We start from the raw sequence: 19,166 nt of genomic DNA on the forward strand, positions 1-19,166 counted from the left end.
TACATACTTATTAATATACATAACAGTAATAAGCCCATTATAAGTTCATACAAATTACATTTTTAAATGAAAAATAGCCATATTTTCCAAAACAAAAAAAGAGAAGAGTAGCTTCATTTCTACAAATCTCTTTAATGTCTGGCTCAACAGAAGACAGCTAGATTCTCATTATCTGCTTCTGAATTCGGTCTACTGCAATATCACATGTCATGTAACTTACAGAAAATTCTACCATACTCATGAGTGAATCAGTGTGAAAAAGGCAGATAACATCTTAGTATTATTATTAAAAAAAAAAAAAAAAAGACCTACTGAAAGTAACTCAGAGACACGCCCAGAAATCCCCAGACCACATTTTGAGAACTACTAGGATAGAACAAGGGCATAGGCCTGGGCTTGTTTCCTTGGTTCATGTGTTATTTATATTGTGTTTCATGGCCATGTCTTAAAATTATAATTCTTCCACCAGGCATGGTGCTTTGGTCAGAGCAAATATGCTTCAAAAAGATGGTTTCAAACTCACATCCTAATAGTAATAGGTAGTGGTATCCAGAGGAAGGCTGCATTATTAAAATTATTAGCATCAACATTTCTTACTAATATTATGGTTCATCTGTGTTCCAACAGTACTATCCTTTAAGAATGAGATTCTTTAGGAATGTTTTGTGAGGAGAGGGGAGGCTTTTCTTTGTTAAAATTCTAGTTCTCTTAGGTGACTCACCTGTGGAATCCAAATTAATTCACTGTGGTCCAACCTCTGGTTCAGTTCTTCTTCATGATTTGGGAACCATCAATAGTATTACTTTTTGGGCTGGGCGTGGTGGCTCACGCCTGTAATCCTAGCACTCTAGGAGGCCGAGGCGGGCGGATTGCTCGAGGTTGGGAGTTAGAAACCAGCCTGAGTGAGACCTCATCTCTAAAAATAGACCAACTAAAATTGACCAACTAAATTATATATAATTTGACCAACTAATTATATATATACAAATTGACCAACTAAAATATATATATACAAAAAATTAGCCAGGCATAGTGACGCATGTCTGTAGTCCCAGCTACTCGGGAGGCTAAGGCATTAGGATCACTTGAGCCCAGGAGATTGAGGTTTCTGTGAGCTAGGCTGATGTCACGGCACTTACTCTAGCCTGGGCAACAAAGTGAGACTCTGTCTCAAAAAAAAATTAAATAGTATTCCTTTTTAATGTTAACCACTACTTTTTTATATGGTTAATTTTAAAGGTTTAAAATTTCCTGTTGTTAACTTGCTCTGTAGTTATCAAGTGATCACTTAGCATGATTTTGTCCAACATGCTTTTAACAACCTGTGTTTGAAAACAACAAGTTCTAAGATGCGTTTTTTATTTTGTTTTGTTTTTTCCTTTAGGCCTTCTCCGTATTTTTTGTTTGTGTAGCATTCACATCAAATATAATATGTCTGCTGTTCATCCCCATACAATGGCTTTTCTTTGCTGCTAGCACATATGTATGGGTTCAGTATGTATGGCACACAGGTAAGTCTTAATGATTTCTTAAATGGATAGAAATCTTATATTCAAATTTTTAAAATGTGATTTCTTTGAACAAATTATTAATATTTAGAGTAGAGTTTAATGTGGATGTTTTAAGGTTACCTTTTCCTAATAGATTGTAATATACCTTTAAAAATATATTTTATCCTTTTTTCATTATTTGAATCCAAAGTTCAACCGTTTGTGATTTGATATCTCAATTGTAGGCATTTCAGTTGCCAACTCTCACTATGAAGATAGCCATTTTTTTAAAAAAGTTGAATTGATTTCTATTTAGGTATACTTGAAGACAGACATGTGCCAGATAAGAAATATGTTCAAGGAGTTTCAGCATGGAAAGGAATTTAGATGTACCCTTAATTTGGCACAAGAATCCCCCACAGCATCCCTGGCACATGGTGGTTTTACCTCTGATTGAAAAACTGTAGTGACAAGGAACTTACTTACTGTTCCTGGCACCCTGTTCCACTTGGAGGCAGCTGTCAAAGAAAGTTCTTCCTCATACTAAGTAAAAATTTTCCTGCTTATACTTTTGACCCAGTATATTTTAATTGTTTGGGGGCTTGCTGATTCCTTAGAGGATCTAAAGAGGCTTTTCTCCCCAAAATATATAGGAATATACAAACTTTTCTTTAAAATTTCAAGGGGCCTACATACCATCCCGTCAAGCCCAGACATGAACTTCTGCATTAGAGCCATAATGCAGTGTGATCTTCCATGTTAACATTTCTTTGGAGATTTGAAGACACTGTCATATCTTCTTAAGTCTTCTTTTATTTAGGCAAAACCATCTCTGGTTTTGTCAGCTTTTCCTAGTGTGGCATTTTAAGCACTTTCACCATTCTGGTCTCCCCAGTTCTTTGTGATTCTATGTACTATTATTTCTTGTGTGTTCTGACTAGAGTAGAACTCCCTTCTTTTTAGAATTATGCTTCTGTTACTTCAAACTAAGATGTGATGAGATATTTTGACAGCTCCAGCTCACTGTGAAAGCCTGAGTGTAGTATGCACTGGGATTTGAGGATTGGCTCTCATAGTCACACCTGTCTGCAAAGCTGCATGAAACTTAATTCTCGGGCCAGCTGCAACCTGTAGGATTTTGACCACTGAGGGAGCACCAAATAATAAAAGCTTTCTGGAGCAACATTCATCCTCTTCTTAAAGCTGCTAAGAGGATGATGTTGGCTGTGTAGAAGACATGATTGAACTCTGTTTTTAAAGTAACCACTGTGAGCAAGGTTTTCTCTGTATTTACCACTCTTTCGTATCTAACTTGATTTATAAGCTACCATGAAGATTCTTAGTCTGCTTTCTTCTAATTAAAGTAATTTTTCTTCACACTAGTTTTTACTTGTATTTCCTTGTCCTGGGCCTCAGTTTTGAGTGAGTTGCCATTTGTACTTGTCACTCTCTTTAGATCTCAATTTCTTCTCTGTCACAAAAAGGTACAGTAATCTAGATAATGTCTAAGGGAGCCTTCCAGCTCAAATACGCTGTTCTCTGATGAGCTATGGTGATTTCCTAAATTTCTTCAATAATGTCTTAGTAATGTAAAAGGAACTAACCATATAATTATTAATAGAACCTTTTGAGAACCAGTTCAGTAGGTGATCTACAGGACAACAGTGTAAACTAGTGTCATAACATGATACTGGCCTCTCTTTAGCCCTAGGCTCAGAAATGCCTGTTAGAATAGCCAAGTTGTGAAATATGTTTTAATTTGGAATGATCAGTGCTTAAACAAACAAAACAACAAAACTATGTGCTCTTATTGGGCCCAAGACATATGAATGCAATTTATATATAACTTGGGGCTAATTTTTCTTCCAGTTGTTAAAATTTTAAATTCTTTTTTAACAATACTAGAAATGGTTGATAAAATTATGTATGACCACAAAAAAGTGATAATATTATATCCTAAACTTTTTGTCCTTGCTGTTAAGAGGGGGAAAATCCTGGATACAAACCTTATATGTACAACATGATCATTATACTTGTTCAAAAATGATTTCAAGGCTGGACGTGATGGCTCACACTTGTAATCCTAGCACTCTGGCAGGCCAAGGTGAGAAGATTGCTTGAGTCCAGGAGTTTGAGACCATCTTCTGTAAGAGTGAGCCGCTGTCTCTACAAAAGATAAAAAAAACTATCTGGGCATAGTGGCATGTGCCTGTAGCCCCAGCTACTCAGGAGGCTGAGGCAGGAAAATTGTTTGAGCCTGGGAGTTTGAGGTTGCAGTGAGCCGTGATGTGACACCACTGCACTCTGGCCCAGACAACACAGCAAGACTCTGTCTTAAAAAAAAAACAAAAAAACAACTTTAAATGTAGTTTTAAATAGATGTAGAATATAGGTATTTTGTCTAATTTTGTCTATTTATTCTGTAATGTGCTTGATTTGTAGGAGCTCTTTGTGTATCGGGGCTATGAATCCTTTGTTTTACATATATTATAAATTTTTTTGCCAGGATGTTTGTCTTTTATTTTTGTCGGCGATTCTATGGAATTGTTTGTTATATAAAAGCTTTCAATTAGAGTGATTTGCTTATTAATTTTGATCAGTGGAAAGTCTTAATGAAAGTTACTGTAGTTGAATCAGTCTCTCAAAACCCATCTGTTATGTTAGTTAATGTGTCGTTGATGCTTGTCTCTCTGCTGCTTTCTCACAGAGAGGGGAGTATGTTTGCCTACGGTGTCCCTCTGGATACTCTTTGTTTATATTGAAGCAGCCATTAGATTTAAAGATCTCAAAAATTTTCATGTAGACCTTTGTCGTCCATTTGCTGCTCACTGGTAAGTATTATATGTATTTTACTTTTAGTTATTTTTATTTTTTTCTTTATTTTATTTAAATAAATTTAAGGAGTATTAAGTGGTTTTTTTGTTACATGGCTGAATTGCATAGTGGAGAAGTCTAGTCTTTTAATAGTATTATATATATTCTTAATCTATAATCTTTTCAATGTAAAATATTAAGTTTAACTGTAAATTTATTCTTCAAGATTTTATATGAACCCAGAAAGCAGTACAGCTTGATAATAAAGAGCATGAGCCCTATTTTCTGGCAGAAGAGTGAATCCCAGCTCTGTCCCCTACTAGCTGTGTTGCCTTGGGCATGTCACTGTCTTTAAGCATTGGTCTTCTTACCTGTCTCATAAGGTCATAGGAAAGAGGAAATGAGGTGATATATGTGAAGGGTTTAACTTAATGCCAAGTGCATAGGTGTTTGATGAATGTTAGCTGTTTTATTCTAATCAGATAATGATTCCAAAATGTCTTGATGAAATATATGGCTATTTCATGAAGCTTAAAAGAGCTTAACATTTCCTTAACTTATTTATAAAAGTAAGAGAATATTATTAATAATTTTTAAGGGAATATTATTTCTCCTTATGAAATGTAAATGAATATTAAGATATTATTCATTTAACCTTAACCATAAAGCATTTTTGAAAATGACCTTGATTCATGTTTATATCTGTTGTGGAACTTACTACCTAATGTATATTTCTCCTAAACACACCAATTTTTGCTAATATTTATGGCAAAACCCAAAATAAACAGTAATCAACTAAAAAAATACCATTTCCAGTATTTTAATCTTTTCACAAATAAGTAAATTAAATGAACTTGGTCAATAAAACTTGTCATTTTAAATTTCTAATGAGACTACATTTAAACTAATTATAAATTGATATGTTTTAGTGTTAGTGAAACTTAATATGGACTTGACAGTGTTTGTAAAAGCTTTGAAATGATATTAGGCAGCCTGATGAGTTGAATGAAAATCTTCTTTCTATTCCAGATATCGGAGTTCTAAGTACAGCTGGTTTAATTTAGTGATACAAACTAAAAGTTTGCACTGATAATATCAGATACTTATTTAAATGATTCTTGAATTTATGTATGTTGTTTTGGACTAATTTTCGGGGACTAGCTGGTGACAGTACCCTTTAGGCAGCAAGAAGATTAAGTTTAAGTAGTCACCTGAATTTGACCCTGCCTTCTAGTATTAAAAACTAAATGACATCCTTTTGATTTTTAATTCATAAGGCAGATCAATGTTTTTTCAAAGACATTAGCCACTGTGTCTGACAGTCACTGTGGTGACTCCTTTAATTAGTTTGAAGAATGCTAAAGTCTGATGGGAAGTGTCCTCTTATGTTCTAGCAGTCCTGTTCCCTACAGGTTTGTTCTATGTGCCACCTGCCTCTGATTTCCACAGCAGACATTTTATTTATGAGTTTTCTGAATGCTACTAACAGCTACCATCATCAACTAGAATTTATTTTTTAATTCTTAGTCATAAGTATCTTCATGTGCTTGATGCATGTGTTGTTTTAAATTTGCAATTACTGGCTGGATTGTTTTCTTTCTAGTATTGGATACCCTGTGGTAACTTTGGGCTTTGGCTTCAAAAGTTATGTAAGCTACAAAATGCGGTTAAGGAAGCAAAAAGAAGTGCAAAAAGAGAACGAATTTTACATGCAGCTTCTTCAACAAGCCCTCCCTCCAGAGCAACAGATGCTACAGAAGCAAGAAAAAGAGGCCGAGGAAGGTAGGTCTTTACCCTAAAGCTGTTGGTTCAATAGGCTAGTTATTTTGTCTCTCAGTAGAATTTTCTTTTTTATAAAAATAGCTAGAATTTTAGATTTTTCTGGTTTTTGGTGTTTTTCCTCAAGGCCATTGTTTTGTTTGGCCATGAAATACAGAATATGAATGATGTTTTTTACCTACTCTCTGAAGACTGTGCTTTTAAATAGGTTTACTTTATAAAAATAAAAATATTTTAAATATTTAATGAAATATTTTTAAATAAATATAAATATAAAATATTTAAAAAATATTTTATATCTTATTTTATATTTTAATATTGTGATTGTTATAATATTTATTCTCAGCAATAAAATAGTATGTAACTATGTGAATTTGTAATTGAAGCAAGCCAAGAACCAAAGTATAAGCAAGAAAGAGATGTGGGCATGTAGAATTGAGTTTTATAAGTTGAAATTCTTCTAAATAGAGCAAAGATGGATATGTTAATCTAAGTGGTGTGTATAATGTAATGTAGATTTTAAATTGAACTATTTCTGATAGGACCTCTCTCATGGGCATTTAACCAATAGAAATAGATAAATTGACAGCAATCCAGTTTTCTTTGGTGTGTAAGTTAAAGGTTTGAGGTCATGTTTTTAGTTAATGTATGTCAAATATTTTTCCCTGAGATAGTTCAAAAATCTCTCTTCTAGTAGACTTTAACAAATTGGAATGTATAGACCTGATACAGACAATTCTTTTTTTTTTTTTTTTTTTTTTGAGACAGAGTCTTGCTTTCTTGCCTAGGCTAGAGTGAGTGCCGTGGCGTCAGCCTAGCTCACAGCAACCTCAAACTCCTGGGCTCAAGCGATTCTCCTGCCTCAGCCTCCCGAGTAGCTGGGACTACAGGCACGAGCCACCATGCCCGGCTAATTTTTATGTTATATATATTAGTTGGCCAATTAATTTCTTTCTATTTTTATGGTAGAGACGAGGTCTCGCTCAGGCTGGTTTTGAACTCCTGACCTTGAGCAATCCGCCCGCCTCGGCCTCCCAGAGTGCTAGGATTACAGGCGTGAGCCACCGCGCCCGGCCACAGACAATTCTTTATGAGTAGTCTGGTAAATAAAAGAGACTACCTCAACACTAGAGTCAAGAAAAAGAATACCCTAAAATCATTCCTCTTCTTTTGTTTCACTTAACCTTTTTCTTTTCAGTAAAATTAGCAGTTTGTTTAATCCATTATTTAAAATATGGCTTCTTAGGATCTACTTTTGTCCTCTGACCCCAGTGATAAATAAGTTTGATTTGACTGACATAAAGTGTGACTTAATTATAAAATCCTGATCTTATTTTTAAGGCCAAACCTTCAATGGCTTGATGTTCATAATTGATGGTAATTTTCTAAATGGGCAGCCTCTCAAATGTATTTGGATTTGCTTCTTGAAGTTAGCATGATGTGCTGTAATTACAGCTTCTAAATGAGTTTGCAAATTAATGTAGTGAACTTCTAAGTGTAGGTAGTAATTTATTGAATTAATCTGTTCTGTTTTTGAAAAACTAAATATTCCGGTGTGGTTTTTTTTGTTTGTTGGTTTGTTTTTGGTATTGTAGCAGCCAAAGGATTACCTGATATGGATTCCTCGATCCTTATACACCACAACGGAGGTATCCCAGCCAACAAAAAACTCTCCACAACTTTGCCAGAGATAGAATACCGAGAAAAAGGGAAAGAAAAGGACAAGGATGCCAAAAAACACAACCTTGGAATAAATAACAACAATATTCTACAACCTGTAGACTCTAAAATACAAGAAATTGAGTATATGGAAAACCATATCAATAGTAAAAGATTAAATAATGATCTTGTGGGAAGTACAGAAAATCTCTTGAAAGAGGACTCATGCACTGCTTCCTCAAAAAATTACAAAAATGCCAGTGGAGTTGTGAACTCCTCCCCTCGAAGTCACAGCGCCACAAATGGGAGCATTCCTTCCTCATCTAGTAAGAATGAGAAGAAGCAGAAATGCACTAGCAAGAGCCCAAGTACACACAAGGACTTAATGGAAAACTGTATTCCTAATAACCAGCTAAGCAAACCAGATGCTCTGGTAAGGTAAGTAAGTGTGCATGCTGTGTTCTTACCAACATTTTCTAATAAACTTGCCATACTTTTGAAAAACAAACACTCCCATATGGGCCTGTAGGAGTTATTTGTGATCAGATACTGTGACCAGTGACATTTTGGTGCTTGTTTTATGTGGGTTGGCCACCGTGTGTTAATTGTCTTGAAGCATTGACTTAAGCTCTTTCCAGTGTTCTACATAAGGTGTGACAGACAGTGATTACTTTCCACATGTGACAAATTTATGTGTAACTTGATTCTTTAGTAGTATTGAAAGGTACTTCTTAGTCCTTGTTCTTTTCTGTTTATATATCCAAAGTTCTTTTGGCATAAACACAGAAAGATTTTGTGCCTGTTCATGCAAATCTCTTTAGTTGTCAAACAGATACAGATGGGGGGGGGTGTTGAGAATGTTGTCCTTACTACCTTGTGCTTGGTTTTTTGTTTGTTTTTCTATACTTAGAATATGAATTATTTCTAGATAACTCTGGGAGAGTTAGGTTTGAAAAGTAATCTCTTTCTAAAAATTCCATAGACAAACACAGTGTTAGACATGGATTTTTTTTATTTTATTTTATTTATTTTATTATTTTTTTTTATTTCGGCATATTATGGGGGTACAGATTTTAAGGTTTCAATAAATGCCCATTTCCCCCCTCCCCCCAAAAGTCTGAGTCTCCATCATGACCATCCCCCAGATGGTGCACATCTCACTCATTATGTATGTATATACCCGCCCCCCTCCCCCCTCCCACCTGCCCAATACCCTATTACTGTAGTACCTATGTGTCCACTTAGGTGCTACTCAGTTAATACCAGTTTGCTGGAGAATATATCTGGTGCTTGTTTTTCCATTCTTGGGATACTTCACTTAGTAGTATGGGTTCCAGCTCTAACCAGGAAAATATAAGATGTGCTATATCATAGACATGGATTTTAATTAGAAATTTTCTCACTTTTTATGTATGTATGTATGTATGTATTTGTTTATTTTTGAGACAGAGTCTCACTTTGTTGCCTAGGCTAGAGTGCCATGGCATCAGCCTAGCTCACAGCAACCTCAGACTCCTGGGCTTAAGCAATCCTTTTGCCTCAGCCTCTGGAGTAGCTGGGACTACAAGCATATGCCACCATGCCCGGCTAATTTTTTCTATTTATTTTTAGTTGGCCAATCAATTTCTTTCTATTTTTAGTAGAGACAGGGTCTCGCTCTTGCTCAGGCTGGTTTTGAACTCCTGACCTTGAGCCATCCTCCCGCCTTGGCCTCTCAGAGTGCTAGGATTACAGGAGTGAGCCACCACACCTGGCCCTTCTCACTTTTAATTAAAAGAATAACATTGTTATATTACATTGACTGGCTCAGCCTTAAGTTTGGTGTATTTTATATGACTTATGTTAGGCAAACACAAATGTATTCTTTTCACCTCAGATCTTTAATTTGGAAGACAAAATCTGAACTGGAGCCTTTCTTTTTATGTGTAAGTAACTCAAGAGGGCAATTGTTAACTCACCCCCTCCAGTAAATTATCTTATATTCCTTTTCCTTTGGCTTTCTTAAAGGCAGAGAGTTTATTCTAGGAGGGAAGATATCCAGCATTATAAATTATATGAACTAGATTATTAATTTGTCTTGATTTTCTGATTGGTAGCTAGATTAAAGGAAATATATTTGGGTTCTGCTATAAGCACTAGAGCAGGCGTCCTTAAACTATGGCCCGTGGGCCACATGCAGCCCACCGAGGACATTTATCTAGCCCGCCGGGTGTTTTTGCCGCCACTGCCTGTCCTGCTTAGCAGCCAACTCGTCCCAGGCCCACAGTGCGCGCATGTGTGGAATGTGCACTGCACTCTCCAGTGGCCTTCAATGGTCTGAGGGACAGTGAACTGGCCCCCTGTTTAAAAAGTTTGAGGACTCTTGCTCTAGAGGTTTCTTTCATAGCCCCTAGGCTACTTTTGAAAGCATACTGTTGCTATTGCTTGGCTGGCATCCACATCTATTAGGACATTCTGCCCATTGTGCTCTGCAGAGCAAACACTCAGCAGAGAACCCTCCTCCAGATGCCCATGGGAGAAAGACCAATTAGGTGACCTTCTATTTCAAAAGGAATATCCCACAAATTCAGTAAATGCTATACATGAAACATCTGCTACAAGCTACTTAGCATCCTTTCTCCTACACAATTTTTTTTTTTTTTTTTGACAACAGGGTCTTGCTTTGTTGCCCAGGCTAAAGTGCAGTAGTGCAATTATAGCTCCCTGTAACCTCAAACTCCTAGACTCAAGTGATCTTCCTGCCTCAGCCTCCTGAGTAGCTGGGACTACAGAAGGTAGCCACCATGCCCAGCTGATTTTTAATTTTTTTGTATAGACAAGTTTTCACTATGTTGACAGGCTGGTCTTGAACTCCCAGCCTCAAGTAATCCTCCCACTTTGGCCTCCCAAAGCGTAGGGATTATAGGCTTAAGTCACTGTACCAGCCCTAAACAATTTTAATAATAGCAGTCAAGCTAAATCAGTTTTCCTCTGTTGGTTGTTGCAGAGAGAGCAGTCAAGGCTCAATCTTGTGACACCATCCCAGTTGTGATGTTGATTGACTCTACTGCCTGATCTACTTGTAGTAGAGAAGTTCAAGGACCCAGATGGCCAGTTTTCCAGTAAACTGCGGCTTATGACGTGGGTACAGTGTCCCTGTGGCTGTGCTTGGGAAATACACCTCTTTAATCTGTACTCTGCCTTGACCTACAGGGCCCCAGGTGTTAGTCTGTTTTGGAGAACTACTTGCTGTCAAATAAATAAATAGAATATATTATATTTAAGTAGTTTTGTAAGCTTCTATGGATTATTTTCAACTTTTAATGTGATATTAAAAATAAGGGGATGACCTAAATATCCAACAATGGGAGAAATTTAAATAAATTATGATTCATCCATTTAATGGACTTTTTTTTTTTTTGAGACAGAGTCTCACTTTGTCACCCCAGCTAGAGTGTTGTGGTGTGATCATAGCTCACTGCAACCTCAAATTCCTGGGCTCAAACAATCCTTCTGCTTCAGCCTCCCAAGTAGCTGGACTATAAGCACATGCCACTGTACCCAGCTAATTTTTCTATTTTTAATAGAGATGGGGTCTCTTTATTGTTCAGGCCAGTCTCGAACTGCTGAGCTCAAGGAATCCTCCAGCCTCAGCCTCCCAGAGTGATAAGATAACAGGCCTGAGCCACTGTATCTGGCCCATTTGATGGACTTTTAATACAGGCATTACAAAATGATGCTTTTGAGCCATGTTAAAGAACATGGCAGAGTACTTATGTCATAATGTTTCATGAAGAAAGGAGAAAGCAGTTTAATTAAAAGCAATTTTTTCCCTCATATACATAGGAAAGGGATTTGAAGGAAAAGGAACCAAAATGTTAACAATAGTTATTACCCCTTAATAGTATTGGGCATTTGTTTTTTTCTTTTTACTTTCATACATTTTCAAATTTTTCTGTGATGAGCAACACTGGAAGGTTAAAAGGAAAGGTACCTGTCTAAGCAAATTATCCAGCTTGGTTGTAGGATGCCTTATTTCACTTCTTGTCCTTGGCTATTTTCTGTGTTTCCTTTTGTTTGACTTCATATGTTTTGATGAATATTAATAAGACTGTGACTGATCTAAACCTGACATGTTTGAGTTGTTAGAGAGTGGGTTTGTTATCTTCAGATGGAAAAGACTGGATTGAGTGGTCTTTAAGGCTCCTTCTAATGCAAACCTACAAGGCTGATGGTATACAAGCCCCCTTCATTTCTGCAGGCACACCCAGAGTTGTGGACAGTTCCAGGCTAATTATACTTCCACAGGGATGCTTTAGGGATAAGATTGATCTACCTCACAGATTCCCCACCCCTAATCTACCCTTTTATAAGTGTTTAGGAAAAAATTTGAAAACCAGTACTATATTAACCAGTAACTCTACTGTGATAATAAATTAATTGCAATATATGCAACAGCATTGTCTATATCAACACCATAGTTGAGAACTACCATTTTCAAGAAACCAATTCAGTGACTTTTAGGAGAAAAATTCATTACTGCTACACCAATTTCAAGAAGAATTCTTATAGATCAGTGTGGCTATCCAAATAACGTTTGATGGCCATTCCCTGTGGAGGGGCAAGCAGTCTGGCAGGTTTTTTTCTCAAGCTTTCTCAGCTCCAGGGAATGCTCTCTCTAGTGTGTTGTATACCACGAGTTAGCACATCACAGCACACAGGCCAAATCTGGCCCACTGCCTGTTTTTGTAAAAATAAATTTTATTGGAACACAGCCACTCTCATTCATTTACATAATGTCAATGGCTACTTTCGTGCTACAGTGGCAGAGTAGAGTAGCTGCCACAGAGACCTGCAAAGCTGAGAATATTATGATATATATTATATATGATTATAGTATTAATATCATATATATTATTATAATTTATACTGTTTGGCCCTTTACAGAAAAAGTATACTGACCCCCAAGGTTTAATAATTGGTCTTTTTTGAGGATCTTTTGCCTTCACTAGTTTGTGAGCTCCAGAGGTCAGAAACTGGGTCTCTTCATTTTTATATCTTTATATAAAAATAAAGTGGTCAGTGAATGTTTGTTGAATCAACAAATGACATGGGAGCCAGGAACTGAGTGAATGGATAAGGCTCTGGTCTACAAGGAAGTACAGGAGAATATGGAACAGAAGGTGCTGGGTAGATAGCTAAGGTAAAAGAATATGAGGGAAGGCCAGGAACTTGGGAGTAAGTGTGGCCTATAGGGTCCTTTCCTGGAAGAGTTTGGGAACTTGCTGAAGCCAGTCGAGAGTCTTCTTTTGGTTTTAGAAATATTTATCTTACACAATGACCCTGTTTCTACCAGCTTGATTTCTGAATTGAAACAGACTTATGTTGATGGGTCAAAAATGTTTTTATTAAAAATATTTTTATATATAATCTGCTTGTGTGTTAAAAAATTTTTTTAAATATTTTTAACTCTGATAAGGGAAAAATTCTGATCAAAACCAGAAAAAGCAATGAGGAAAATTGGTTGTTTTAACTAATTGCTGAGTTAGAAAAGAATAATGTAAATTAGAATGAGGTTTGTTTAAAGTTTTTCCTTGGTGGTCAATTTAAAAATATTTTGAGTGCGAGAAACTTATTAAAAACTTAGAGAAAAGGGGAAAATAGTCCTACCACCATGACACAAATCGTGTTAAAATTTTGTTGTATTTTCTCCTCCACACCTAATTTTATATAGCAGTGGCCATAATGTTTATGTAGTGTTTTTACAAATAGATTTTATGTTTAGGTTCACAGAAAAATTGAGTGGAAGTTACAGAGATTTCCCATATACCTCCTGCCTCCACACATGTACAGACAGCCTCCCCCATGGTCAACATTCCCCACCAGCGTGGTACATTTGTTACACTGATGAACCTACATTGATGCATCATTATCACCCGAAGTCTCTAGTTTACATTAGGATTCACTGTTGGTGTTATACAGTCCCTGTGGATTTACAATGGCATGTATCTACCAGTATAGTATCTATAGAGTAGTTTCACTGCCCTAAAAAGCCTTTGTGTTCCGCCTATTCATCCGTCCCTTCGCCATAACCCTTGTCAAGCACTGATCTTTTTACTGTCTCCTTAAGTTTTGTCTTTTCTAGAATGTCATATAGTTGGAATCATATAGTATGCAGCCTTTTCAGACTGGGCTTCATTTAGTAATACATTTAAGATTCCTCCATGTCTTTTCATGGCTTAATGGCTTATTTTTTTTTTTTTAGCTGAATAATATTCCACTGTCTGGGTGTACCACAGGTTATTTATCCATTCACCTACAGGGACAATCTTGGTGGCTTCCAAGTTTTGGCAATTATGGATAAAGCTGTAAACATCCATGTACGGGTTTTTTGTGTGGACCTAAGTTTTCAACTACTTTGGATCAATTCCAGGGAATGCAATTACTGGATCATATGCTAAGAGTATGGTTAGTTTTATAAGAAAATGCCAAACTATCTTCCAAAATGGGTATACCATTTTAAGCATTTCCACCAGCAATTAATGTGAGTTCTGTTTCTCTATATCCTGGCCAGTACTGGGTGTCATCAGTATTACTGATTTTGGCCACTCTGATAAGTGTATAGTGGTGTCTTACTGTTTTAATTTGCATTTCCTTGATGGCATATATTACATCTTTTAGTATGCTCATTTGCCATGTGTATATCTTCTTTGGTGAGGTGTCTGTTAAAAGTCTTTGGTCCATTTTTTAATTGGAGTGTTTGTTTTCTTATTGTTGAATTTTTTTTTTTTTTTGAGACAGAGTCTCGCTTAGTTGTCCAGGCTAGAGTGAGTGCCGTGGCATCAGCCTAGCTCACAGCAACCTCAAACTCCTGGGCTCGAGCGATCCTTCTGCCTCAGCCTCCCGAGTAGCTGGGACTACAGGCATGCGCCACCATGCCCAGCTAATTTTTTTCTATATATATTAGTTGGCCAATTAATTTGTTTCTATTTATAGTAGAGACAGGGTCTCGCTCTTGCTCAGGCTGGTTTTGAACTCCTGACCTTGAGCAATCCGCCTGCCTCGGCCTCCCAGAGAGCTAGGATTACAGGCGTGAGCCACCGCGCCCGGCCTTATTGTTGAATTTTAATAGGTCTTTGTATGTTTTGAATAATAGTCCTTTATCAGTGGTCTTCTGCAAATGTTTTCTCCCAATCTGAGGCTTGTCTTTTTATTCTCTCGATAGTGTATTTTGCAGAGCAGAAATTTTGAATTTTAATGAAGTCCAGCTTATCAATTGTATCATAGTTGTGCCTTTAGAGTTGTATGTGTTGTTTTTGTGTCCTGCTTTTTTCACTTAAAATATATCAAAATCATTTTCTCAACTTAGCCTAACCCTCGTTTTCATGTGGTGTGGAATATTCCATGGTAAACCTGTGCAGTCATTCATCAGTCACTCTCCAGGATCAGGCAGATCAGGCTGTGACACCTGAACTGCTATCCTGAAGTTTCAAGGCCAGCATGCAGAGGGATCGACAGTTTTGTTTGCATTTGGCACAAAGCTCCCTCTCAAAACAGCCCAAGACTGGTTTCTTATTGGGGATTGGGACTTCTTTCAGTTTCCTGGTTAAGGGAGAGAATTCAAAACCTTGAGTTAACAAAATACAAAGTGATCCATAGTCTGTAGAAATGTTGAAGCAAAAGTCTCTTCTCTGTTTATTTCCATTCTACTGCCTCTTTTGTATCCAAGACAGAAGATTCATCTTTTTTATTTTAGTGTTTATTTTTAATATAGTATCAGCTCTGAAAGCAGTTGAATTGTCTGGTGTGAAGAGTCATAAAGGCAAAGTATTCACAGTTTGCCTAGTAGAGTAGCATTTAATAAAATTAAGTAGAATTTAAAATGATGGTTATTTTTTTGCAACGGGAAGAGATCTAAGTGATAACTAGACTGGCCTCTTCCAACCGTATCTTTTTTATCACAGAAGTAAATGAGCCCTAGAAAATTAAGTGGCTGGTCCAGGTGACCCAACTAGGGTGGGAGTGCCAAGACCAGAACTGAAGTATCTTGACTTTTAGAACTCTTTCTTATATCATGCTACTTTAAAAAAGTTTATCAACCTTCTTTTTTTTTCTGCTTCATAGTTTTTTGTGTTTTTGTTTTAAATGCAAACACAACTAATATTGGTTCAAGGATTGCATTAGAGTTAGATTTTATGATCTCATGCCTCAATCTATAGAATAAGTGCTTAGAATGTCAGAGTTCATTTATTTTCTTTTCTACTAGAGAGATACTTTTGTGTTTTGAAAATTCTTACTCTTGCCAAAGACACACGGTGTACTTATCTCTGAACAGAAGGGGGGCAGCTGCTTATACCCTTGAAAGCTTTCAGGATCTCTGAGAATTCAACTGTGTTTAGGGATAGCTTGGGAATTAGTCTGGTCCAGACAGCCTAGAGCCCCCCAGCATAGGATTTGCTCTTTATTTCTGGGGTAAGCTTAGCTTAGCAGCAGCAGACCTAGAAACCCTAAACTGGAAGTCTTAAGACCACAGATATAACGGTCAACTTACCCTGCAGAGAGGCCACCATTGACTATGTTCCTCTTTCTGCTTGAAAGGCCTGGGTCTGGGATGTGGTCATTGCCATAATGGTGAGTTCCTGGAAATTTTGAAGCATGGAAGGAGGAAGAACCTAAAGGGGAATATGGAAATCTGGGTAAAGTTGTAATATATTGAATATTCTTTTATTCTTCTCTAAATTCATTTGGTTATTTTAGGCACACAAAAAATGTTATAACTTGATTTGCTCCTACTGTTAGTTCTGTTTATTTGGAAACTTGAAAGCCTGGGAGGAAATGGAGAAAACTTTTCTGAGGATTTTTTCAGGAATCTCTAAGCCACTGGTGGCTTTGCCTCAGAGGCAAGGGAGGAATAGAGAAGCACTTTCAGATATTTTAACTCATTCACTGGCACTGAGAAGGGTTTAACTTATATCCAGGAACTAACTTATATTACGAGATCTGGGCCTTAGAGAAATATTTTTAGAGGATATAGATAATGTAATTTATAAGTAGGCTATATAATGTTCTAGTCTATCAGAGAGAATGTTGATTAGTATTGTGTTTTAGTCATCTGTGATATGAATATTTGTAACTCATCCCTTTCTAGTTTAAGCTGGTGAGCAAAATGTCATTGCCCTTTATTGCACCATGTAGTCCACGTAAATCTTGTATCTATGTTTTGTTATGATTTTAGGTTTCTCTTGAGGGGAGGAAGATAGAAAAAGCTAAAAACACTCAGCTTTCCTGTTTGACTAGACTTTGCTAGACAGATTGATCAAATGTGTTTCAGTAGCAATTCACAGACTTTGATACTTCTGAATTTAATCTTGCCTTCCAGATACCAGCATTTAAGATTGCTTTGTAACCTCTGACTTTTGTAAGGGTCCTTAGTGTGTGTGGTCTTACTCTTTGGGAAAAAATAAAAGGAGATGGTTTACAGTACTTTCCATTTTTTGTTTCCCTACATTGTAAGATATACTAAATTTAAAATTATATATTCATTGAAAATTGAAGGGGCCACATTTTTAGATAGTGATTTTTAATAATCAGTGGATTCACTAAGATTTGGTGTGAATTAACTGTGAAACAGAGCAGAATGAAGAGACAATCCAAGATACCCCTATTTTGTGATCTTAGAGAAGCATATCAAAGCAACAGGGAAAATTAGGGGCTAATGCAATTTACTGGAAGAACAAAAAGACCCTGTTCTTACTACTGTCCATCTTTTCCTTTTTGCGTGTCTCTTTTAGGGAACTGGCCTGGGTCAGGGTTAGGAATGGGTGAGGCTAGCTCCCAGCTCCAGGGACAAGGAAGAAAGGTACTGGTCCAAGTTGCAACAGAAAGCAGGCAAGAAGATGCAAAGCACACCACCCAATGTTATAGACACACAACAAGAATAAAATCCAAAGCTAAGACGTGTCTATGGGGTTGAAGCTTGAAGTAAGACAGAGCAGTCAGTTCGGGAGATAGAACATTCCCCAGGCTGGTAACCCAGGGGAGGTGGCTTTTTATGGGTCATTACACTCCTCCCTCACAGCCCTGAATAGTCCTTAGTGGAGAATCACATTAGTTAAGTGGGAAATAGAACAAAGGATTCTCTTGAAAGGTGGAGGCTCTTCTTAAAAGAAGGTAATGGAAGGAATTCAAGATTGATTGTTAAAGTAGAAGGGGGAGGGAAGAGCAAAACAGATTATAAAGTACAAGCCCACTAAAAATATATTTCTCATGTGCACAGAAAATTATTTGAGATAATATATACCATATGGTCAACCGGGCACAGTGGCTCACGCCTGTAATCCTAGCACTCTGGGAGGCCTAAGCCGGCAAATCGCTCAAGGTCAGGAGTTCAGGAGTTCGAAACCAGTCTGAGCAAAAGCGAGACCCTGTCTCTACTAAAAATAAAAAGAAATTAATTGGACAACTAAAAATACATAGAAAAAATTAGCCAGGCATGGTGGCACATGCCTATAATCCCAGCTACTCGGGTTCAGGCAGAAGGATCGCCTGAGCCCAGGAGTTTGAGGTTGCTGTGAGCTGGGCTGATGCCACGGCACTCTAGCCCCGGCAACAGAGTGAGACTGTCTCTAAAAATATATATATATTTTGTATATATGTATATATATATTATGTATATATATATTATGTATATATATATATACACACACACACACCATATGGTCAATTGTAGTTGGCTATAGAGGATGTTTATTTTCTGCATTGTTTATTTCTGTATAGTTTGAATTTTTACAACAGGCTTATATGTCCTTAATAGAGTGTAAGTTCAGTGAGGGCAGGGAAATCCTTTTTTCTGTTCCATCATAGTATAAAGTGCTTGGCACAGAGTAGATACTTGATAAATACTTATTGAATGAATGAATATCACTTTTATGCAGGGCAAATATTAGGGAGGCTAGCAGGGGGACTGAGAGATGGGGCTCAGGAATTTTGTCACAGTGCATTTCAAAGGCTTCTGAAGTTAGAAAACCTAAATATTACATTACACTTGGTCAAGGACCAGACATCTAGTGTCAAACTATTTGTTGTTTTTGAGGAGTTTTTTTTTTTGAGATAGAGTTTCACTCTGTTGCCCGGGCTAGAGTGCCGTGGCGTCAGCCTAGCTCACAGCAACCTCAAATACCTGGGCCCAGGTGATCCTCCTGCCTCAGCCTCCCGAGTAGCTGGGACTACACGCATGCGCCAGCTAATTTTTTCTATATATTTTTAGTTGTCCAATTAATTTCTTTCTATTTCTAGTATTGACTGGGTCTCACTTTTGCTCAGGCTGGTTTTGAACTCCTGACCTTGAGCAATCTGCCCGCCTCGGCCTCCTAGAGTGCTAGGATTACAGGCATGAGCCACCACGCCCCGCCTTGAGGAGGTTTTATCAATTTTATTTCTAAAAAA

The 19,166-nt window shown here is 37.1% G+C and overlaps 1 protein-coding gene across 1 annotated transcript in view; it reads left to right on the plus strand.

Moving 5' to 3' along the window:
• The window catches only part of MACO1 (macoilin 1), a 60,405-nt gene that overhangs the window by 15,490 nt on the left and 25,749 nt on the right, over positions 1-19,166 (plus strand). The window contains exons 3-6 of the mRNA XM_012750698.3: positions 1,385-1,511; positions 4,198-4,321; positions 5,908-6,086; positions 7,679-8,180. Of these exons, the coding sequence (XP_012606152.1) occupies positions 1,385-1,511; positions 4,198-4,321; positions 5,908-6,086; positions 7,679-8,180 (932 nt within the window). The remainder of the gene's footprint in view (positions 1-1,384; positions 1,512-4,197; positions 4,322-5,907; positions 6,087-7,678; positions 8,181-19,166) is intronic.

Source organism: Microcebus murinus, chromosome 2 (assembly GCF_040939455.1).
Source record: "Microcebus murinus isolate Inina chromosome 2, M.murinus_Inina_mat1.0, whole genome shotgun sequence".
Classification (NCBI taxonomy): Eukaryota; Metazoa; Chordata; class Mammalia; order Primates; family Cheirogaleidae; genus Microcebus; species Microcebus murinus.